The sequence below is a fragment of the Osmia bicornis genome, chromosome 11, assembly GCF_907164935.1.
Source record: "Osmia bicornis bicornis chromosome 11, iOsmBic2.1, whole genome shotgun sequence".
In the NCBI taxonomy this organism is placed as follows: domain Eukaryota; kingdom Metazoa; phylum Arthropoda; class Insecta; order Hymenoptera; family Megachilidae; genus Osmia; species Osmia bicornis.
In genome coordinates this window covers 6,489,171-6,513,159 of record NC_060226.1, presented here as the reverse complement: position 1 = coordinate 6,513,159, position 23,989 = coordinate 6,489,171, and the positions used below count along the sequence as shown (strand labels likewise).

Below are 23,989 nucleotides of genomic sequence, written 5' to 3'. Positions count from 1 at the left end.
GCGATCAGGCGTGACCAGGGTTAATTACACATCCTGCCAGCTCGCTTCTAATAATTTATTTGTCGACGGTATATATCGATAGAATTAGGGGAATAGAAAAGCGTGCCCTTTTAATCATAACTCACATCGACCTATCAGTTGAAAAATTCTGGGTAAAATACTTTTTGAAATATTAAAAATTATTTGCCCTTTAAAATAAAAAATTAATATTACTTATTATGGGGTATGTCAGATGAAGTAAGCAAATGTTCATGGAAAAGTAAATCTTTTTGCATAAGACAAAGCACTATGTCTATCAATTGAAAGGAGTGTAAGAAATGGAAAATTGAAAAAAAGTTTTGCTAAGTGTGGGGTTCGAACCCACGCTCCCAGACGGGAACCAGAGCTTAAATCTGGCGCCTTAGACCGCTCGGCCAACCTAGCTTCCGTTCGCACCCTTCACATATTTCATAGTGGAAATAGACACGTGGTAAAACGTATTAAAGTTCCGATTACATGATAGCTGATACATCGCGGTACCTCAGATGTAATTGTATTTAAATAATGTAGGAAAGAAAATAAAAGTAAAAAAAATTGGTTAGCATTACTATTACAATTGATGCTAATCACATAGTAGAAATCTGATAACTTAATTTTTGAGATTTAACAATCCGTATCAGTTGCCTTTTTAAATCAAACTAATCAACTTTCCTTACAACAAGCAATTTAACTTCTTTTTTCTTTAAAGTTCATCGTTAAAAAAAATTGTTCAACTTTTCTAATTAGCATACCACATTTAATTCCGGAAACGTGATTCCATAAAATAGGCTTTAACAGTAATTTGGCAAGGAAGTTTAACAAACGCTTTGTTATCTATGCTCCGAAAACTCGATTAGTATGCAAAGAAAAGTAATTTATCGGCAGTTCGTTAACGCAACGAGGGGTGAAGGGAGTTTGGGTTTTGTAGCCACCCTATCCACCAGATGACTACCTAGTGTGGTCTCCCTCTTTTCATCATTCGACCCTAACTGCGGTACATTATACTGTACCCGTACAAGATTGTCAGCGACTGTGTCGAATTTTATTTCCAACGCTAATTGATCGACTAAAATTTTCTAAACACTTACACCTACGTACGTTACTTTTTACAAATAACCAATATCGATTGAAATGTTCGTTTTAACCCTTTAATATTAAAATGTTCAGTTTCCAAAAGGGAATTATTTTGAATATTACATCTTGTATAAACTAAATCAAACTACGTATCATACAAATAATGCAGAGAGTATTGTCCATAATAAATTCCAAATAAAACCATTAACCGAGAACGTGTGAACGAAGGAGAGAAAGAAATGGGAGGGAACGACGACACGTATGTATGATACATCTGTGTGGTTGAAAAAGCAACCGGTGGTCGTTTTCTCAACGTACACCCGTTAGGTGGTGGGCACGTGGCCATCATGGCGTTATATTCCCATGGCTGGCACGTGGCCTTACGACGGTATATACAGCCGAATCCCCCTTTATAACGAAAAACCCTGCCACCTCTTATTGTCGGGGATCCGATGGCCCCGAGGGTTGGTCGCGCTATTTAATATTTTGATCGTGGAGAAGCGTCTGCGTTTCGTTTGAGCAGCAGGGTGGTTTGCCCACGTGCTCGCGATCGTTCCCTTTTGATTAATTTCGGTACGGATCGACTGGCACGAACATGGATGATGCTCGACAAAGGAAAGCATCGGGAAAAAGCTTTGTCCGTGGGATGGGCAAGAATGAGAAGGAAGAAGAAAAAAAAAATAGCAACAGCTGGCACCGGGACGAGAATCGAGCGACGAGCACAATGAGAGCTCGATACAGGGGGCTAAAATCACCCTTCTTTGCCCCGTGCCTCTGTACTGACGCGTTCCAATCGACACATGGCGTGCACGCGTTCGCATTGCGATTATCCAGCTATATTATATAATCGGGGACCACTTGTGTCGGAGGGGTGGAATATCGTTAATGACGCCCCTTTTCAATGAAACCGACGCATCGAGAATGATTCAAACTAGTCTTCTGCTACGGGAAGGAACGGAGAGATGGAGATGGAGTTAATTGTCTGTCTCACAGGAAGGTATTACCTCGCTTAACCCTTGAACACCGGAACCTGGATCAACCCACATTTACAAAACACGTACAAAGACGTTAACCTAAATCTAAATGTATAATTTTTAAGCAAAAGAAAATAATATGAAATGCAAAATTAAATTAAAATTGTGGCTTAATTTATGGTCTGCCGTTCGAGGGTTAACACTTTCAATTCGGCAAAAAAATTGCACCCTCCCCTGGCGTCCTGAGGAAAAGTGAGTGACAAAATTTTTGCAGCTATAGGTCCTTAAGACCCTGCAGGTCCTTAACTCCTGTGTTGTCCTAATCCAGGAGAGATGGGTACAACAGATTGTCGATACTTTTACTGAACTTCTGCGTATTAAGCGATGCCATGATAAGATACAAATAAGATTCGATGAGCTTGGCATCTTGTGATGTCATCCAGGGTAAACCTGTTAATCCCTTCGCTGTCTGTCCACTAGATTGGTCAACAACTTCATTATTTGTACAGTGTCTAAGGTGGTGAATCTACGTTATCAGGACTTACGGTTCGTCTTGCAGGGGGTAAATCTACCGTATACGGTCTCGACGCGTTAAGCAACATTAGACACTTGACACTTTCAGTAAAGCTAAGATACCTACCCCATTCCAGACAAAAGTCCTAGTTACACAAATGCATACAGCTGATAAAACAATGCTCTATTACATAACGGGGCCTGGTAAAGTTACAAGCGTACATATACGTTTATCCACGTCATTTGGTATCTTCAAAGGTTGAAGTGGTTATAGCAGTAGCAACAACAGTGACAGCAGCTGCAGGACTCTCCTCGATCGAAGTGAGAGCAGCTGTTCTCTTTTGCCGCTTCCGAATCACGATTCGAGTTCTGGTTCAGGTTCTGCTTTTCGTGTCTCTTGCACCATATGGATGGACTCTTTTTGAGTGGCCTCGTATATACGTTCCAGGAAACGCATTCTCAAAATAAAATATAACCACCCGTAAGGTTTGTCTTGAACGGTTCTCCATAACGGTAAAATAAAACTGACAACGTCGATATTTCAAGTTCAGGTAACTCTTACTGCTTTCGAATAAAATGAATCGGTATTATCAATTTTTCTTCAAAGTATTATTAAACTGTTCTGAATTTTTCCATTTTTCATATTTTTCTAAATTTTCTGAAAAATGTAAAAAAGGTAACGTCCTTTTCGTCAAGTTAATTATTTTCTATGCCCACTCCAATTACTTAAGTTTTTGATCAGAAGTAGAGATCTTTTTTCACGTGAAACGATAGCTCATTTCTGTTTTCCTCAAAACTTTTGGGGCGCAGGATCATCATTAAAATTATAATACGAGTTTTGTTATGGACAGGTTCCTTTTCGTAGGACTTCCCCAACGATAAAAGCTACGCATGGGGGCTTTCTTTCTGCTGAATCAAAAGGGTTGGGTGGTCCTCGCGACACGAGTAGTACGTTCCATGGCCTTTCGCCCCATTCTATCTTCTTCCCTCCAGTTCGTCTGGCGTTTACCCTCTTTTTCAGCTGCAGCTGCTTGGCACACGGGCCCCACGCCATCTGCCATTAAAGGCTACACATGCACACGCGCCTCTAACAAGACCCCAAGATTCGTAATGGCTTTGCAATACTGGGTGTACCAAAATTTTCACCAATATTTATTTATAAAAATTAACACCACAGGTATGAACCCCCACAGTACTTAAGGTAGTAATGCGAGGGTATTTGAAAGTTAACACACTGCTGAAATTACACGTGTACTTTCGTTCTTATCTGTTATTCGATCCTATTTGTAAAGGTACGAAGTGTATGCAAATTAGGGTATCTGCATAAGAGGTTCTTAAATTTGTTACGCCACTTCTATTATAAATTGTTTACATCACATTATCTTTACCAATAATCCTGCTTATTATTTGTTTGACAGGGTGAAGTATAATCTGCAGATAAAAATTTTAAAAATATTATATAAATATTGATTATAAATATTTATAAATTATTAAGCAAATATTATATTCCTGATAGATCTTTCATCATGTTCTTAAGGAAGGTCAACTGTTTTTATCTTATCTACCTAATCACATGGTGTTTACTAGTAGGAACGATTTCGTGTTATTAATAGTTAATATCATTAACCTTTAACTGCTATGATGAAATGAAAATATGTCATAGTAGGATTCCTTCTTGAATTATTATACGTGCCATCTGTGCGAGAACAGGAGAACTAGCTGAACATTTTAAACACCCGATAGCATAAAAAATAGATAGCAAATTTCCAATTAATTAAAAGCAAACAATAGAAAAATGGTTTTCAATATCCACTGGTAATGTAAGGCAGCAAACTGAAAGCTTGAAGTTTGAGAATTGGTTATACTTGTATTTTTACTAGTTAAAATTTCACTACGTCTTGTAACAAATGTACTTTTCCACTGCAGCGGTCAACATGTTGAAATGAACCCCGTTTTTTAAGTCCAGAACTAGCCTAACAAGCGTATTCATCGCAAATTTTAATGCATTCACGGTTGTTCAATCTATGACAATAGCAGCTGAAAATCGTATTCATTGTGATCATTTTTACGCAACGAACTTCACTTACAATCTTGTCACGGGAGTTGCACAAAAATTTCCATAACAGGCATTGGACGTAGTGAGAGTTAGGGGTTTAGGGCACGCAGCCGGCACGCGACATAGGAGTTGCAACAATAGATGGATCACTAATTCCCATTCAACTGTTCTCAGCCGTAGCTGTGGACGTTGTCAAGAAAAGTTATTCTTCATCATCCCCTCCCTTATCTTGCTCCCCAGCTTGCAACTGGTCGAGGGGTTAACTTGCAAATGTGTGCTTGAATTTTTCATAAGCATTCAAGAAATTGTAACCAAATTTTTGCCACAATAGTCATTCGTCCTTTCACTGCTAAGAAAACGAGATCTTACCCCATACATTGGACGATAAGAAATATTTCAAAGATCATTTTTTTTTTATTCTGTGTTCAACTTAGGCAGTTTATTTCAGTGTACTTTGGTAGTATTGATAGTACATCTAGTATTATCGATAAATATAATATTCTGAGGTAACTTTTTCTTGCCCTCTTTTCCCTACGATGTACAACGAGTACTTTTGCTCCATGCTGTACCTTTTCATAAATCTTACAAATTCTGCTACCAATATAAATAATCGAGAGTATTGAAAATTCTGAATCGTCCAATTTGCAACTTGTGATGTCTTTGAAAAACAAAAATAAAAAAACTGCAGAAATTTCTATAAATCGCCCAGTCCGAAACAACAATGCTCCCATTCATCTTAACGATATTATCGATCTATTGAATTATCGATAGCAGCATCTCGTCTGCAATTGATGAATCGAAACCAGGATTTAAATTTCAACTCGGATACTCGTTTTCTTCTGTTTACTATTTACCGATCCGTCTCGTTAAATATTTGTATTTACGTGGATTATTGGTCGGTTAAGGGGATGGGGTGGCAGGGAAAGAGAGAGGGTTAAATCAAGGCGAATACACGCGCCGAATGGGTGGTTGAAACTTTTTGGAGTTTGAACGCAATGCGATTTTCCAGGAAAGCCGTGACGGCGACGCCAACTTCCCCGGGCTGAGCGAATTGGTCTCCATGGAAACCACCCCAAAGCCAATCCGGGGTGCATTCGTACGTACATTTACCCTTGTCGAGGTGCGTCTGCAGCACCCCTCCCTCATTCCCTTCTCTCTTCGCAAACTTGCTACCCCTACCTCTCCTACTCTCATCTCTTCCGTATTGTTCCCCTTCTGTTCGTCTCGAGCTATCTTTTCCTCTTTGATATTCACCACCTTATTCCCCCCTTTTTTTTCATTTTATTTCATTTCTTCCTTACGTCTCTCTCTTCTTCTCGCTATAATTCTCATATTCGATATCTTCGCTCTCGTAACTTTTCTATTCTTCACACGATCCAAAGAGAACCTTTATCTTCCATTTGTCTTTCAGTTTCAATTTAATTTTTAGGGGATCGTTTTTTAACATTCTTTTTCGTTTTCCATTTAATTCGTCTGGATTCTTTTTATCATGGCCTATATTCCTAACTTTCTTTGTATTTTCAACCCCTATTCAAAGCGTAATGATTTATCTTTTAAAACCTTTCTAAAAAATTATTCTAACCGAAAACAGAACGAACTACATAGAAATTTCTGTACTTCCTTTTATACGTATACTAATATACATTCACTCTTTTTTATTTTAGTTCTGTTCCTTCTGCTACTTTAAATACAGCCAGCGCTCATTTCCATATTCTCCCTTCCACTCCTTGTTTTACATTGTTATTACCCTTCCGTTTCATTCTTAATATATTGTATAATATTTGCAGTAGAAATGTACCGAAAATTTTAACGAACCACATTTGTAAGGTGATACAAATCCAATTTTCAAATATTTCAAAGTTAGCAACCGTACATTCACTCGATAGAGTGTTTCTGCTAGTGACAGGTCTAAAGTGACATAAATCGCTATTTTCGATGGAGAATAAAGAGATCCATAAAAAAAAAAATGGCGAGCTATAAATATCTGTCCTTTTTTTCGTTTATGTATCAGTGTCACATCAATTGGAAACATTGTTAATAACAATTGCTTTTCATTTTTTTTTTTTTTTAGTCTCATTTGCTGTTCTCAATTTTCACCAATCGACTTCTTTCACATACTTTTTTCTTGCAACTTCTTTTCTCACTTCGGTGTCTATGCCGTTCATTTCTTCTTTTTCACCAATTTCTGACGCCGGGGACGCCTTATTGGCGTCGAGCGGATTGCCTGGCACGATGCAGCCTTACAGACGCTGTTGCGTGTCTGATTGCTCGACGCCGAGCGTTTAATCGAGAGACTGACGCCGAAAATGGCTTCTATCACATTTGATAAACCCGTCACTTTCATTTTATTTCTTTTTTTTTTCGGAAATGTATCCGTTTCGTTTTTCTCCTCGATAATTCCATCCTCAAAAGATGAAACAGCCTTCTACCTTGACTAGTATATCACTTTCTCTGTTTCCTGAGATTTTCCAGGAAAATTGACTGATTTATAATATAATTTGAGAAAGATTATTTTAGTTTTCTCTAATAATAAAATATCACCGTATTTTGGAATAGAAACGAGATTCGTGTTCCAGAACAAAAATTCTAAAATTGAAAAGTTTCTTTTCATGAAACTCGTTATTCACAGCGTGAAAAACTTCTTTAATTGAATCGTACACAAAACACACACAGGTTAAGCACATTAATCGCTTTATTCCCGACTCACGAAATAGGTGTAAACTCTTTGTCTTAGTAATTTATCTGCTTTTTCTTGACAATGAGCGAACAAGCAATCTAAGTCTCTGCTATTTCATGGAAAGTTGAATCTTGTTATTGAATAACCCTCCGTCCGATTGCGCTCTTTTGTCACCGACGTCTCGAGGGTTTTTAAGTACTGACGCTTTGTTACTGAAAGAATGTTTTATTCCTGAATTTATTGGTTCTAAACTACTCAGCAAAGAAAGAGAGGTAAGGGTTTCGAATAGACGTCGCTTTGAAAAGGCTCGCCCTAATGAGATTTATCTCAATACCGATATAAATAGAAGCTGATTTAACGAAGAATTTCTTTTTCCATTAAAATGTCATTTTGATTTTATGTTGATTAAGCATTAATTAATCGACAGCAATTTGACTTATAATTCTTAGATCCAATTATAAGGAAACAAAAATAGTTATGAATCACATTGTTTCTTTTATTTATTTTCAACATTTATATTAAAAATTAATCTAATTGACACGATTATAAATAAATAAAAAAACAATGAGATCTTCAACTGCATTTATTTTTTTATCATTGGACTACCAAATTATAAATAAATTATTTGATAATAAAAACGATTCAATTCTTTCTTCATTTTATAAATAAATGTTTATCTAAAGTGATTTGCAAATAAATTGGCACAGGGGAAAGAACGCTAAATATGCATAATTGCAATAGATGTGGTACCGTTCTGTCGTCAGATATAACAAGTGTTCGTTTTCTGAATGTTTTATTCCCGTTGCTGTCGCTCGTGCGGTTTATTTCCTGCTGAAGCACCACTAACGAACCAGAGATAATGGATTCTCAAGGGCGTTTAACTTTTAATTTTTAAAACGTTAACCACCGTCTACCGGGAATTGGATGCGCGAAACCTGTAAAAGTGCATCACGATCCTCTTTCACAAGCATTTTTTCTATTGATCCTACTACGTACATGTAAAAGCAGTTACATTTCAACCGAATGAGCTAATTTTGCAGTATGGAAAGTACGAAATTATTAGATAATATTAATTCTGTAATCTTCCAATTTCATTTCCATGCACATAACCGTGCTCCGAGTTTTAAAGGGGTGCATAATACCAAAGTACACTGAATGAGACTAAGTTATCGAATGATGGCAATGTTGACGTTGATTGAGCGTGATGTTGATGTTCATTGAGCGTAAAATATGGAATTTGCGTCAATCCTATCATCAATATGCATGTGTCAACAGCAAATGTTTATCATTATAATGGCACAGTGTTGCAATTCGTGCCATATGAAGATTATCGACGAAAGAATGACGAATAATCGATGGATCTTAATAAGGAACCATTATCACTAGGGAAACGATTATAAACCCTATATCTCATATCTTTGTAGCATCACTTGAAAAGCCTCGTAACTCAGTTTTCACTATTTTTTTTTTTTTTGCTAATTATTAAATTGAGTAAAAGAACTACATATTGAACTATATTTTGGTGCCAGTAAAAAAGTAGTACTTAATCCAAAACCTGTAAATATATTTACCAACTTGTGTTTTCATACTCACGACTTTTCGCTTATTAAGACATCGCAAGGAGAACTGACATATACGATGCTGAAGCTCTTATGATCTACAAATGGAATGATAAAATTGTTAATTTAATATTATTATTAAAAAATTGATCGCAAACATGTTGTGATAATATTGATACAACAAATTCATAAAACTTCATTGGAAGTCATATTGTTAGATAAATAATGCAGGTGATTAAACATAGAACAAGAGAAACTTACGCTCGTAAAGTTCTCGAAGGAGAGACGTGAAAATTTACCAAAAGTGAACGTGAACCCCTTTTGAGATCTTAATATCACAGGTATTAAAAGTTGGCTATCGTTCGGATGTAAATTGTACCAAAGACATTTGTATGCTGTTTCACAAATCATTTGACTCTAAAAATAGAAAGAAATAGCTTTAAGACGACAGAAGAAAAACGTGATTGAAAAGAATTAAATAGTGTCGATTGGAGCACCAAGTGATGTAATATGTAGACACCGGAAGTGGAGGCGTTTCACTCTTCAGAATCATCTTCATTTCTTTAAATGGAGTTGCGCACTTCGTGATACATCAAACGAAGCGTCTTTTTATTCTCTACAAAAAAATATGTAACACTTGGATAAAAAATGGATTATTTCTAAAGAGAGAGACAGAAAAAGCCTAGTGGTCTCTACTTAAGATATCTTTTGAACTAATCAATTTTCCACTCAAGTATCTTCATAGTTTTTTGTAAGGAATTAAGAAACGCTTCGATTGATGCATTACAAAGTAGAAAAATTCCAGTTTGAAAATTATCAAGCGATAAACCATACTATTTTACATAGGTAATATGTTACTTATTAACCTTGGCGCTGAGATATTCTCCAGCAAAGCAATATGTGTACGCTTCCATCCACATAACAACGTAGAACAAGAGGGATTTAATTAATAAAGGAACTCCTCCACCAGCACTGACCGACTGTAATATAACTAAACGAATAATTAATTGTTCATAAACTGACAAATTATAAATACATATTTTTACTTACAATTACGATAAGAAAGCCCAAACAGCAAGTAGTCAGCGTATTGAATAGAAGTTGGCTGAGTGCTATGTAAGTAAAGTATTTTTCTATTCTTTCGGTAAATACGATGACATCCTGATGACGGATAATAAAAAGCTTTAATTGTTTTTTATCTTGGAGAGAAACATCCATTATCGTCTGGCACATGATGTCGATTTGGTAGCCGGCATGAAGTACCTGCAATTAGTAATTTTATTAGATACAAAATTTTAGAAACGAATCAGATTTATTTTACACTCACCACCATTAAAACGAGGGCATTGAAAACACCAAACGAAAAGGCGCAAGACGTTTGATGAAGAAATTGTGCAATTAACAAGAGCTCGTAAGTTGGTGACGTGTTGGTTTCGAAAGGCAAATCCATTTTCAATAACAAAGGTAGCGATTCGTTCCCTTCGATACTGCTAAAACTTGCCGCAGTACCAGCAACATAAAAAACTACAGACAGCGCGTAGAGAGTAACTATTGTAGTTGTCAAACGATAAGAGAAACCAGCTGTCTTCAACAGCAAATTATTAGTATCCATAGAAGCATATTTCTTACATCCCTCTTCCATAGTTGATAAAAGTTTACAAAGTACACTATAAAATATTATTCAAGATAATCTTATTTTCTTTTTCGTATTCTTATGACAGTAAATGGATCTGACGGCTTCGGATTGATGGTTCACTTAATTTAAGGTATTTAGAAAACGAGTAAACAAATGAAATACATTTTATAAATAAAAATATAGGTTCTCTATGTATCAAAGCATATAAAATATAATATTAATTTTATTTAAATTAATAAAACCAAAAAAACTCACTCTTGATTTATCCATGCAATAATCAATTTGATATTCGTCTGAGTAAACGCCAGGGTGATACAGATATTGTCAATCGTTTCTATAAGGCTTGCAGATTGAAAATGCTGGATAATATATTTGTACGCATACGTTTGAAACAAAGACAAGAATAATATCCAGTAAATTTTATGAAACATTGGAAATGGTGTTCCTGGCCAGACACCGATGAAGTGAAGACCATATTTAACAGACGGGCTAATTGTACTCGTTACTTTCATTTTACACAAAACTGTTCTTACGTTGCCTTTATCCTCTCAAATTTTCCTTTACAATTCACTGGCCCATATTAAACACGAACCATCTTCTGTTTTTCTTTCACTGGTATCACTACTGTCACCAGTAGCGGATTCTTGAACGATCAACGTGCTTGAACAACGATCTGCGATAAACTGAACGCTTCGAAAAAACTTATTGCGTGATGCACATGCTTATGGCAGCTGTCGCGTTGCAATTGCATTTTCCACATAAATTTTGCAAATAATAAAGTACCGATTCCGTGGGTACAGCAGAAATCGAGGGCTGAATTGTTGAAATCACAATTTGAACTTTGTTGCAATGATAAATGATTTCCGTGAAAAATATAGGGTACCATGTGCATACGACACGCAACTGCATAGTAAATCAGAGGGATCAACAATTTATTAGATCGCTAGTGGAAACGTCGTATTAGGAAACTTAAACTTGAATACCTAAGTGTCACTTAATACTTTACCAAACTGAAGACAGTGAAACGTCTATCTGTTTGATATATGCGCGTGTGTAGTTTATTGTGGTTAATTATCGTCTTACAGATGATAAGCTTAGTTTCATTTATATGTAAGTGGATTTACATCATAGTAAATGTTTATTAAATGAAATTTTACCAGGTGAAGTATTTATAGATTTATCTATATGAAAGAAAACTATGCATATACTATTTGTGAATTTCACATTTCAGGACATTGCAAGAAGAAATGACACATAGGATGCCGAAATTTTCATAATCTATAAACAAAAAAATGGTACTATTATTTATTTTACTGTATTTATATTCTATGTATAAAATATCAATAATATAGGTACTGATTTCACATATTCGATGTTTTATGTATCAGTACATAAAAAGAAATTCTTTAAATATTTCAGCGATATGTTTAGTACTTACTCGTGAAAAACTGTTATAGATATAAATGATTAAAATTATTAAATGACAATGTAAGTAGCTTACGCTCGTAAAGCTTTCCAATGAAAGAGTGGTAAATTTTCCACAAGTAAACATAAATCCTTTTTGAGATCTTAAAATCAAAAGTACCAAAAGTCGCCTTTCACTCGGATGCAAATCATACCAGTCAGTTTCGTATATTGTATCCCCAATTAGTTTACTCTAAAAATGAAGAGAATTTTAATTTTGACATTAGGTAAATCAAATATTATATATATATTAGGGATGGGCGGGTACCCGAGATTACGAACTCGGGTCGGGTCGAGTCGGAGAAAGTCGGGCGAAATCGGCCGAATATTCGGTATCCTTCGGACTTTCACCCAAACCTACCCGAAATTCTCCGATCTTACCCGAAGCTCGAGTACCCGGCGCATCTGCTTATTCGCCAGGGTTGTGCGGACAATCGAACGTGTCGGGTCGGGTTCGGACGGGTACCCGACACATACATACATTCGAATAATCCGACTCTTTCGGTAGTTATATTTTTTCGTAATATGTATGCATGATTGAATTACCTTCGTATTCAGATGTTCTCCAGAAAAACAGTATATGAATATTTCCAAACAAATAACAACGTAGAAAAATACAGATCTAATTAGTAGAAACAGTCCGTTCTCAGTATGTACCGACTGTAATACGAATTTTACACAAATTAGAACACAAAAGTAACTTATTTATATTTATACAATGAAATATAAAGTGTCTGGTAGAATTATCTTTGGAAACTATTAAAGATTCGAAAAGCTTATCAATAACCAGAAAAATATTGATATCCCTAACACGTATGCACTTAATACGTTCAGGTCGGGTTAGGTAAATCTATCCATACCGGAGAGGCAACGAGATTAAATGGGGTTGTAAAATCGCACAAGCGTGACAAAATACAAAATTCGATCCCCAAAGGGAAGATAGGGATCCGGACCACCAGATCAGTACCGTATAAACAAATACCGAGTAAAGTGTCAGCGTGCTCTATACAGTATATCAAAATGTAACTATAAAACAGTATGGCGAAACTGAGCACCAGCGTCATCAAAAGAGTGCCGAAGTTTAATTTACAACCTCTCCTTATCTCAGCCGAGGTGCACCTGTTACCCCAGACTCGACCGTGCTAGACCGGAATATGCACTTTATAGAGATTATTTACCATTACAATAAGGTATCCCAAACAGCAAGTGATCAGAGTGTTCGACGTAAGTTGGCTAAGAGTTATATATGTAAAAAGTTTCTCAATTCTGTCTGCAAATAGAATAATTTCTTTATGCCTGCTGATAAAAAAGTTTATTTGTTCCTTATTTTTGAGAGGATCATCCAATATCACTTTACACATAACGTCGATATGACAATCTAGATGAAGTATCTGCAAATGATAAATTTAATTCTAAACAATGTTAAGATGAAATTTCTTTCTTCTTTGATAAGTAAGCTTTTCTAAAATCAAAGGAGAAAGGTACTCCGGTCAGGATTACCTTTGTACAGAATTATATTTATACCCACCACCATTAAGAGAACAGCGTTAAACAGGCCAAACGTAAATCCCGATGTTACAAGATGAAGAATTTGTGCGGATACCACGAGCTCGTAAGCGGGTGATTCGTTGGTCTCAAAAGGTAAATCCATTTGGAAGAGAAGCCGTCGTGTTGAATTGTCACCAACGTTCATTGTCAATGTTCCCGTTAGGTACAAAATTGCAGAAAAAACGTAAGCTGACATAACTATAGTTGTAAAATATAAAGAAATACGCGCAGTTTTCGATATCAGATTATTCGTATCGATAGCAGCGTATTTTTGGCAATCTTCGTCCATTGTTGATAAAATGTCGCGAAGTAGACTGTGAAATAATATTTTCAAGCTATCAGTATTCAGGTAACTAGGACTTTCGGCTAGGGTTCCCTAGCTTTACTAAACGCGTCAAGTGCCTATTGTTGAATTTATAAAATTCGTTACTAATTATATATTTTTTTTTTCAGAAGAATATAACTCACTCCTGATTGGTCCAAGCAACAATCAGTTTAATGCACACAAGACTGAATGGCATAGTGATGCTTAAGTTATCTATCATTTCCAAAAGACTGTCGGTATAGTAATGTTGGATAATGTATTTGTATTGGTAAGTTTGAAGTAAACCCATGGCTATTACCCAACACATTTTACGCAGCCCTGGCAACGGAGTTCCAGGCCAAACACCAACAAAATGAAGACCATATCTAACTGATGGGCTAAGCGTACTCGGAAACGTCATTTCGTATTAATTTGCTGTAAAAATTTTCGTTTTGTTTAAGAAAATAGCGTTAAACCTAAATCGTCGCGTTAATTGTTTCACCACTGTCGCCAGAAGAAATGCTTGGTTAATACCTTACAAGATACTGAACTGTTAAAAAAATATCCTGTATCGAAAATCTAAGCTCACATGAACATTATAAATAATATTATGCAATGATCATCGGGTTGTAGGAAATAGAAACACTCGAAGACAATGTTACTACTACTTCCGACAATCATGTATAATTTCTATTAATAATACATGGTACATATACGACACGCGAGTGCATAATAGATACTCGAATCACAGGTTGGAGGTTTCAAAGTTTTGGAAGCTTGGAAATACTAGTTTCATAAGTGCATAGTGAGTTAAAGTGCATGCAACTGAAACATACACTTTAGGTTTTCAAAAATGAATTCTCTCTTCGGGGATTTCTCTTTGGTAATATTTTATTTACACTATTGTTGAGTTGCAAATTCGTGCTATATCTATTGCTGCAACTAGGAAATACTTTCCTTCGGATTTTATTCCATTGCGTAAAGTACCGAAACGTACGAGGCAGAAGTTTTCAACATCTATAAAACAAAATAGAGTATGTAACAATAAATAAGATATTTTTCAGAGGATTGTGTTCAGTGGACATTGAAGAGACACGAGGTAATTAGAATCAAAGATACATAAGTGAAATAAGGAAAATAGATCTTCTCATTGTTATCTTCACTTATTCTCCCATCTAGACTCTAGATTCTAGAGCCACCTCCACACTAGTATGTTGGCGAACGCCAGCGTGGATGTGGCATTACATACAGGAGACAAATTTACTTACATTAGCAAAAGTCTCTAAGGAAAGATTGATGAATTTTCCAATGGTTAGGGTTAAAGGCCTCTGAGAACGTAATATTAATAATAAAAGAGTACGGCATTCACGAATGCTTAACCGATACCAGTTAGAATTGTATGCGATCCAACCTATGTTCTTACTCTATAAGAAGAAACAATAATCTTAAATGATAATAACGGTGAAACATTGTTATTAAAAATATTATCTTACTTTCGTGGTAAGGTATTCGCCAGTGTAACAAAGAATAAGTGCCTCCAAATGAACGATAACGTAGTAAGGAAAACATTTTGATATGGTTGTTGCTGCTTCATCGGTATCTAATGACTAAAATAATAGAAAAATGTTATAGATATGAACTTTCACGGGGTATGATATAATTATACAATAATTGAATATACTAACAGTTACAAGAATGAAGCTTACGAAACAAATGACCACGGTGTTAAAGAAAAATTGTATCATTGATATGAACGTGAACACATCATCTATATTGTCGGATAAATTTAAAATTCTCTGGTGTTTCATAATGATATTATTAATTACAGGTACACGTGATTCTTCTTCATTATCATCGTTCAGTATTTTCGTCAATCTTTCGCATACCATCTCGATTTGACTGGCTAGATGAAGTACCTATAACCAGTGAAATAAAATTTTAAAAATTTATAAGAAGTTCTAATTGTTTTCTGCAGAACTTCTTTAAATCAACCCCCGTGGCAGTGGCTTAAGGCATCCTAGCGCCACCGGTCGCATCTTAAATAATTGTTTCTTTATGTTACAATTTATCATATTATTGTTACTATTTAAAATTCAATTCATTTTTATATTTTGCTATTTTTGTGGTAACAGAACTTCATAAAATACAAAAATCAACTCACAAGGGTTGCAATAAGAGTCATTAACATTCCTGCCATTAGGGTAAATGTTGACTGTGCGATGATTTGCAGCGTAACAATAATTTCGTAAATTGGTGAGACGCTTGCTTCAAAAGGAAGTTCCATTCTTAATAAGAATTTCCTTTCGTTGGGACGTAACGTTCCATCGTTGTCGTCGGGACCAAAAAATACACTTATAGAATATAAAGTGATGCTGAATGTGAATGATACAATCATAATCTTCGTAATACGATACGATAACGTGGCTTTGTTTATCATTACTTCCATATTCCATTCAGATTTACAATTATCCCAATCTTCTGCCATTATTGTCAAAGTTTCCGAAAAAACTCTGCATAAAATAATATCCACAGTCATATAGTTTTCGTACATTTATAAATAGATGTTGAATAATCTGTGAAGGGGATATTAAACTAGAATCAGTTTCTTCTTGCAATTTTTATTTGTTTAAAAGAGAAATAATAAGAAAAATAGAAAGTATCTATTCGAGGAAGGTGTTTGAATTTCAAATTCAAATTGAAATATGTAATTTTAATTCGGTAATTAATCAGGAAAAGAAATCGAAATGTATGTCTTACCGTCGGTGGGACCAAATAATAATAAACTTCAGAAGAAGAAGAGTGTTCGAAAAAGTGATGCTTAAGCCATCCAATAGGTCCGTTAAGGAATCTGTTTTGACATGGGTAATGCAGTACCAATATTGAAATATCAAGATCGTTGTCATCGTTGCTGACCAAACGATATGTTTTAAAATTGGATAGGAAGAATTTGGCCAGGCCCCAATCAAACGTAGGCTGAATTCAACCGGGTGAGTGATCATACTTTTCGCCGTCATAAATATTTGATTTTTATCCTACACTGCCACTCAAAGATTTAGGTGTACCTTGTAGGAAGTAAAATCTTGTTAAATTCGACTAATGAAACCTCACTTATACTCGTTTCAGTTATTAGGAAACTTAGTAATTTATGGAAGTAAAATTAATTTAATTTATTGTAATTATGTAGGTGTCAGGTTGGGCCTGGTCCTCTAAAAATGTAGACTGACCCCTTAATCATTCTAAAATTTTTAGACTGAGATTCTAAAATTCTAAACGTCTCTCGTAAAATTTTATATCAATAGAAATAAATATTTCACTCAAAACGCAATGTGCAATACAATTGAAACCAAAACGTACGATAATAATATTTATTGAAGCTAATGTCCTTATTGACATTATGAATAAAAAATGAAGAAATATTAAAATTAAGTAGTTTTCACTGTGGCATCCAACGTGTTAAATTTATGAGTCTACTTACACGAAAATTTGTCTTAGTTGAATTGAATCATATTCGACAGTTTACTGCGTACTGGAGAACATTTTGCTGGAAATAAAGACTGAACTTTCATAGAAATAAAACATCCTTTATCGATCGAATACAATTATCTGTGCTGTATCATAAAGTGCTTAATGCTCACACAATTTATAGTTATCTTAGCAATTACACTGCTAACAAAAGAAGAAAAAGAAGAAGAAGAAGTAAAGGTGGCATTGTAGACCTTCCCACAGGCCATATTATGAGCTATTTACATTAAAAATACAAACTGATAGGTTACAATGATAGTTGGTATATCTATATTTATTTGCTCCCTTTGGAAAGACACTTTTTCAAACGAACAGTCTTTCGTATAACAAAATTTATACGCGTAGTACAACTTCTTACGTCCATCATTGTTAGGGTTTCTAAGTCTCAGAGGAGATTGTAGCGACACGGGTTACCATAATTTTAAATTTTTATGAGGCATTTATTCAATTGTTTTAAAAGAAATTATTATTAACAGATAAAATGTTCTTTCTTCCATAAAACTCGAAGAAAACTTAAAATCAAGTCCGCAATACTTACGAATCGAATAAGCTAACATACGTGAGATGCAACTACTATGAATGTAGTATTAAATTATTGGCACGTGATAAGGATTGACAAAATGGTAAATCAATAGTTTAGTCTGCACATCCATTTAGAATTTCTTACTGCAGAAACGGATATAAAAAATTTTTTAAATAATAAAAAGAGAGCAAATCGAAAAAGTGACAACTAAAAATAAAAACATGAGTAATCGACTAATCAAATTAATCCAGGAACTCTATATTATACTAGAAAATGATGGCAGCTGTAGGTGACATTAAACTTACGTTGAAAAAGAAGAAAAGGAAATTGAAATAAGATTTCGTTTCGAGGTAGTATCAATAAATACATTTATTGAAATTTGTTGTAACATACACTATCATTAAAATAACAGACATATTATTTATTTGTTATAAAACGTTGTTACATGTAAAAATCTTTAATTTCAAGCAATAATCTTATAAATTTGTCGACACATGTACATAACAATTTCTTTCCCATTCAGAAAAATTGTATAAAAAATATTTCTATAAATCGCATGGAAGATATATATTTTTAAAACTGACTTCGTCTTGTGTTATACTTTTCACATGAGTGAATAAATTAAATAACAAATAGCGCAAATTACATAATGGCAGTGAACGTAGTTATAAAATCAAAGGAAATCACTTCTAATATCCTGCTTTATCACGATACAAAAATATTTTCCTTATATTTTTCACGCATTAAATAATTTCTCGTTGTTTGTAAATTTTTTTATAATTTGATACAGTGCAAAGTAAAAAACTTAATTGTACGGGCTAATGATTTCATTGTTGAACTTTTCAGTATCTGTTACGATTTAGTTTTATTTACCGTAAAAAAATATAGTTTGCGCATATAAGATCATACAAACTATAACAATTGACTATGTAAGTGTTATTTACATTCCGTTATAAGCTGGACCACCCCCACCTTCCGGTACAACCCAGTTAATATTTTGACTTGGATCCTTAATGTCACACGTTTTGCAATGAATACAATTTTGAGCGTTGATTTGTAGCCGTTCTCCATCTCCAGATTCTAGTGGTACGAATTCATATACACCTAGAAAAAAACAACAAATGGAACATGTTCTAAAATGTTGACTTAAGCCTTCCCTAACTTTTATCTTTTCATATTTCATTGGGAAAAAAACCTGCGACATCATAGTCAAAAAATGATCGATTTAACATGGAATGACCCCAAAGAAAACCCACCAAGAGTTTCATTTCGAAGGTCAAATCCATACCCTCCGCCAGACAGTCGATAAACTGCCCCCACCATAATCCAGACGTTCTAGCCGTATCCTGTAGGAAAACAACTCCCTATCAGACTCCTCCCTATTTCCCCGACTACCATTTAGGGAAATGAAAACTCGGTTCGTAACAGAGAAAGAAAAAATACTGAGTATGAGAGCAACAGGCACATTGAAACTTTATATTTTTTCTCTTACAAATCCTAATAATTTTATTCAACCCTTAAGTACCATGATAGGATCAGATTTGATTCTGTTAAAATTATAGTTTCTCTACAAAGAACTAGATAACGTTATTCAAGTAAATGTTATTCGAACTTCCTGTTCCTATCAAGAAGAAAGTAAAAATAAAAATTATAAAATACTGCTACTTTAAATTAGTGTTTCAAAATTTCAAGGTTCCAAAGTTTATAATGCGATAAGTAGAAAAATTGATAAAATATAAAAAGTTAAACATAAATCAAGTGCTTTAGCTCTAAAATTTAAAAAAAATTCAAATTAATTGATTTATGATTTGTGAGTGATTCATGTGTGTATCAAAATCAATGTCTGAATTTATAGGCACGAACAAAATGGTATTCTATGGCAAGGTTGTTGGCCGCAGCACTTTGAATTCGAGAAGTGAGCTTGGTTGAGGGTAGTCTAGCCGTGAGGGGTGCCCGGATGGCCCAAGTTCAAGGACACATCGCTCGATAAACCCAGACGAAACTCAGAGAGGGAGAAAACAGAGATGAAAGATTGGAAACGGAAAGAAAAGAAGAGAAAAAAATGTGGAGAAAAGGAAGCAATTTTTATCATAAGGTAAATGCATAAGTATATAGAAAAAAAAAAATTGGGAATGATGAAATTATTATCAGGCTACAGATGTTCGTGCAAAAGCATATTTTTATAAGAAATAAGTAAGAGAAAGGAACCTAGATAATATTTTAGTTATTAAATGCAGATTCAGCTACTTGATTACTATATTTAAAATCACAAACAGTTTAATATGAATTATGAATTTATTTTTATATTTCTGTAAAAGTAAAAAGTATTAAGTTCATAATCCACTATCACCTTCTGCAAAAGCATTCTTCCTAAGTCTGAGAAATGGACAAAAAGCTTATAATCAACTATATGTACAGGTATTAAATACATTTATGACTTACCTGCAGGACAAAATCGACTTTCTGGTCCAGCAAATATTTCTAAATTTCTTTTCACTGGTATAGTATCATCTGCCAAGGTAAGATGAGGAGGTTGATCATCTTCATGATTTGTACCAGTGAGAGCCACAGAAGATAGTAAATCAAAAGATATTACATTATCTGGTTTTGGATACTCAATTGGTGTACACTCAGCAGCTGGTTTTAATCTTTTGCAATCGAGACCTAAAAAATTGCCGTTGATAGTAACGAATACATTTCTTATATTTTATCAATTAATTGATCTATAAGCTGTTGTACCCCCGTGAGAGAAGGTCCATGGCTCTCGTCCACCAACTAACATCGAAAATCCAGAATATAACAAACCACCGTAAAGACCAAGACTCGTGTGAAAACTTGGTCTTATATTTCTTACAGCTTTTAATTCCTTATAAATCCAACTATTCTTGACTTTTTCAGTATAAGTTTTTGGTTCTAAACCTTTTGTCGGTGAGGGATTATTTTCCGCGTCTATAATAGATTCAATTACACTTTCTGCTGCAAGCATTCCACTTTTCATGGCATTATGCGTTCCTTTAATTTTGGGAACGTTAAGAAATCCCGCCGTACAACCAATAAGGCAGCCGCCAGGAAACTGAAGTTTAGGAATAGATTGAAAACCACCTTCTACTAATGCTCTTGCCCCATACGCAATTCTAAAATAGCAATTAAAGATTTGCAAAACCAATGACTAGACTTTCATAATTATAAAAGTACTTGTATTCAAATTCACCTCTTTCCTCCTTCGAGTACCGATCTAATACTTGGATGATGTTTAAATCTTTGAAATTCTTTAAATGGATGTAAGTAAGGGTTAGCATAATCTAAGCCAATAACAAAACCAATGGCTATAAGAGGTGTATCTTCGTTGAGGTGATACAAAAAGGAACCGCCATAAGTATCTTTTTTCAGTGGCCAGCCAACAGTATGCTCGATAGTTCCAGGCGCATGTTTCTCCGGACTAATTTCCCAGATCTATTAACAATGCTTTTTGTCTCACATTTATCGCTCCGATTAAAAGTAAGTACATGAAAATCTTATGCTAATTACCTCTTTCAATCCTATGCCATAAGTTTGAGGTTCGCAATCCTTTCTAAGATTTAGTTTCTTTGATACTTGTTTTGTAAGGTGACCATGGCATCCTTCTGCAAAAATCGTACATTTTGCATGCAGTTCCATTCCACGTTCAAAGGTTTCCTTTGGAGAACCATCCTTAGCAATACCAACATCATTTGTAGCAATTCCCTTAACAGATCCATCCTCATGATAAAGTACTTCTGCTGCAGCATATCCAGGATATAATTCTACTCCTGCAGCTTCTGCTTGTTCTCCAAGCCAAGTTACAACGTGACCTAATCTACAAAAGATAGCAATTAAACAAAAAAAAAAATTATTTTCAATATATAAACAAAAATGTGTACATTTAATTTATTACCTAACAATATAATTTCCATGATTATGCATTGGCATTCCTTTCAAAATAGGTACTGATATTCTGCCTTTTTCAGTGAGAAATGCAAATTTATCTTTTGTAACAGGAGTTTTTAATGGTGCACCCAATTCCTTCCAATTTGGAATTAATTCATTCAAAGCAATAGGGTCTATACAAGCTCCACTAAGGATATGACCACCAATAGTAGCAGCCTTTTCAACGACTGTAACTCTGAGTTCTTTTCCATGCTTTTCTGCTAATTTACGTGCTTGGATTGCAGCAGATAGCCCAGCTGGACCAGCTCCCACAATTAAAATATCAGTTTCATCTACATATCTTTCCATGTTCATACCTGTAACATGTGTTTATAAATAAAATTAATGAATATATCTTCTCAAATTTGTTAATATACCTGTATGTTAGATTAATATTCATGGATCACATACCTTTCCATCTTGGATCTGTTTCCCTGGGTACAATAGTGTAATGAGTTGTGATTTTTGGAAACTTTTCTTGTGAATAGGCTCTTTGAAAAGTCCATTTCAATTTCTGTACTATCAAGAGACATGATTAAAGGAGAATATTAGTACTTAACATATAATTTTTTACAATTTATAAATGACATAAATCATTCTCATATTTGAAAATTTTAAAATATTTCTGATGGATTACAATGAATATTAACAGATAGGTAAATATAACAAGAATATAATGAATCTGTTTAATTTTTTATTCGTCTTGCGTAATTACAATCTTGTCAAATCGAAAGATAAAGATATTAGTGAAGAAATGAATCTAGCCTATCAATATAATTCTTATGAATTTGTCTGATTAAAACAATACATTTCTACTTGTGTTTTCGTAAGTACGTCACGCTCTAAAAACCCTATGTCGCATATCATAAGTCGGTAATTGGTCCATCGAAATAAAGTTTATTTTTATCGCTATGTATGTGTATATATGTATATTATGAGAGTAAAGTTCACTTCCATACAAAAGTGATGGTGCAATATGTATCTTCTATATACATGATATAATCATTCCAATATTATAATGCGTTTATAAATGCTTTAACGTTGTAAAAACATTTAGTAGAATTTTTTCTTCTAAACTCAATGTACATTATATAAAATTTGCATTAAAAAGAAAAGGTGTACACTTCATTTGAATCATTTAATTCATTACTAAATTAATATAGACTATACTCAACATATAAAACACTTTTATTAATGTTATAAATTATAATAAAGAAACTTGTCATTCTTCGATTGAACATACAAATCAGTTGTTTAAGAGTTAAATACCTAAACTTACTTATTATTTCTCCAAACACTTAAAACAATCTTTATTAAATAAAACATACAATATTACCTTAAACAATGGTATAATTAACGAACTTACGGTTGTTTGATGTATTAAATATCACTCGAGCCATAGTTGCACATTACAATAAATGAACTATGATCCAGATAATAGTACCGGTCATCTATATTACGATAATCACGCCCAGCTGTTGCTGTAAGTATAATCCAAAATCATCCGTCAAAACTGAGTTCATTATTGTGTCCCCTTTTTATCGATAATTTAACTGTAAAACATACATTGTTGCCATCTAGAGAAAATTCGTAGTAGTATGTATTGACAATCTCTGTCGGTAAAAGAGGAATTAAATTTTGCAAAAATTTTGACCCTCCGGCGGCTTATTGAATAAACTCCTTAGGAGGACGAACGTGTTGATTTTATTACTTCCGCCTGCACCCTTTATATCTCTGATTCCATTATATCTGTGCATCCTTATATCACTGCATTCCTTACATCCCAGCACCCCTTACATCTCGGTATTCCTAACATCTCTGCATCCCTTACATCTCTGCACTCTTTTCATTCCTACATTCTTTTCATCCCTACATTCCTTACATCGCTTCATCCCTTATATCCCAACATTCCTTACATATCTTTATCCCATACATCCGAACATTCCTTACATCTCTTCATCCCTTACATCCCTGCATTCTTTTCACCCCTACATTCTTTTCATCGCAACATTCTTTTCATCCCTACATTCCTTACATCACTTCATCCCTTAAATCCCTGCATTCTTATCATCCCTACATTCTTATCATCCCTACATTCTTATCATCCCTACATTCCTTTCATACCTGCCTTCTTTTAATCCCTACATTCCTTATAATAAATATAGTATAAAGGCGT

General features: G+C 34.4%; 4 protein-coding genes and 1 non-coding gene across 5 annotated transcripts; all 5 read right to left on the bottom strand.

The window, feature by feature from the left end:
- Positions 1-339: 339 nt before the first annotated feature.
- On the bottom strand, positions 340-423 carry Trnal-uaa. Its single transcript has one exon. It is a non-coding gene; the product is annotated as a tRNA-Leu (tRNA).
- Positions 424-4,017: 3,594 nt separating this feature from the next.
- Positions 4,018-17,770, bottom strand: LOC114873820. Its single transcript, XM_046287795.1, has 15 exons — positions 17,299-17,770; positions 16,581-16,885; positions 15,985-16,333; positions 15,509-15,739; positions 15,317-15,430; positions 15,092-15,247; positions 14,802-14,840; positions 11,100-11,150; positions 10,763-11,052; positions 10,199-10,538; positions 9,922-10,134; positions 9,738-9,851; positions 9,133-9,288; positions 8,906-8,969; positions 4,018-7,524 (listed from the first exon to the last, which is right to left on the bottom strand). The coding sequence occupies exons 2-14, from the start codon at positions 16,835-16,837 to the stop codon at positions 8,919-8,921; spliced, it is 2,361 nt and encodes a 786-aa protein (XP_046143751.1). The 5' UTR covers positions 16,838-16,885; positions 17,299-17,770; the 3' UTR covers positions 4,018-7,524; positions 8,906-8,918.
- Positions 11,026-13,436, bottom strand: LOC114873764 (odorant receptor 13a-like). Its single transcript, XM_046288016.1, has 4 exons — positions 13,150-13,436; positions 12,518-12,631; positions 12,009-12,164; positions 11,026-11,785 (listed from the first exon to the last, which is right to left on the bottom strand). The coding sequence occupies exons 1-4, from the start codon at positions 13,330-13,332 to the stop codon at positions 11,735-11,737; spliced, it is 504 nt and encodes a 167-aa protein (XP_046143972.1). The 5' UTR covers positions 13,333-13,436; the 3' UTR covers positions 11,026-11,734.
- Positions 13,976-15,050, bottom strand: LOC123988341. The gene has a single exon (XM_046288017.1). The coding sequence runs from the start codon at positions 14,242-14,244 to the stop codon at positions 13,984-13,986; it is 261 nt and encodes an 86-aa protein (XP_046143973.1). The 5' UTR covers positions 14,245-15,050; the 3' UTR covers positions 13,976-13,983.
- Positions 17,771-18,714: 944 nt separating the features above from the next.
- Positions 18,715-23,343, bottom strand: LOC114873819 (electron transfer flavoprotein-ubiquinone oxidoreductase, mitochondrial). Its single transcript, XM_029182550.2, has 8 exons — positions 23,180-23,343; positions 22,225-22,332; positions 21,782-22,130; positions 21,397-21,703; positions 21,080-21,321; positions 20,608-21,002; positions 20,311-20,532; positions 18,715-18,972 (listed from the first exon to the last, which is right to left on the bottom strand). Exons 1-8 carry the CDS (start codon positions 23,211-23,213, stop codon positions 18,809-18,811), a joined length of 1,821 nt encoding a protein of 606 aa, XP_029038383.1. The 5' UTR covers positions 23,214-23,343; the 3' UTR covers positions 18,715-18,808.
- Positions 23,344-23,989: the final 646 nt, after the last annotated feature.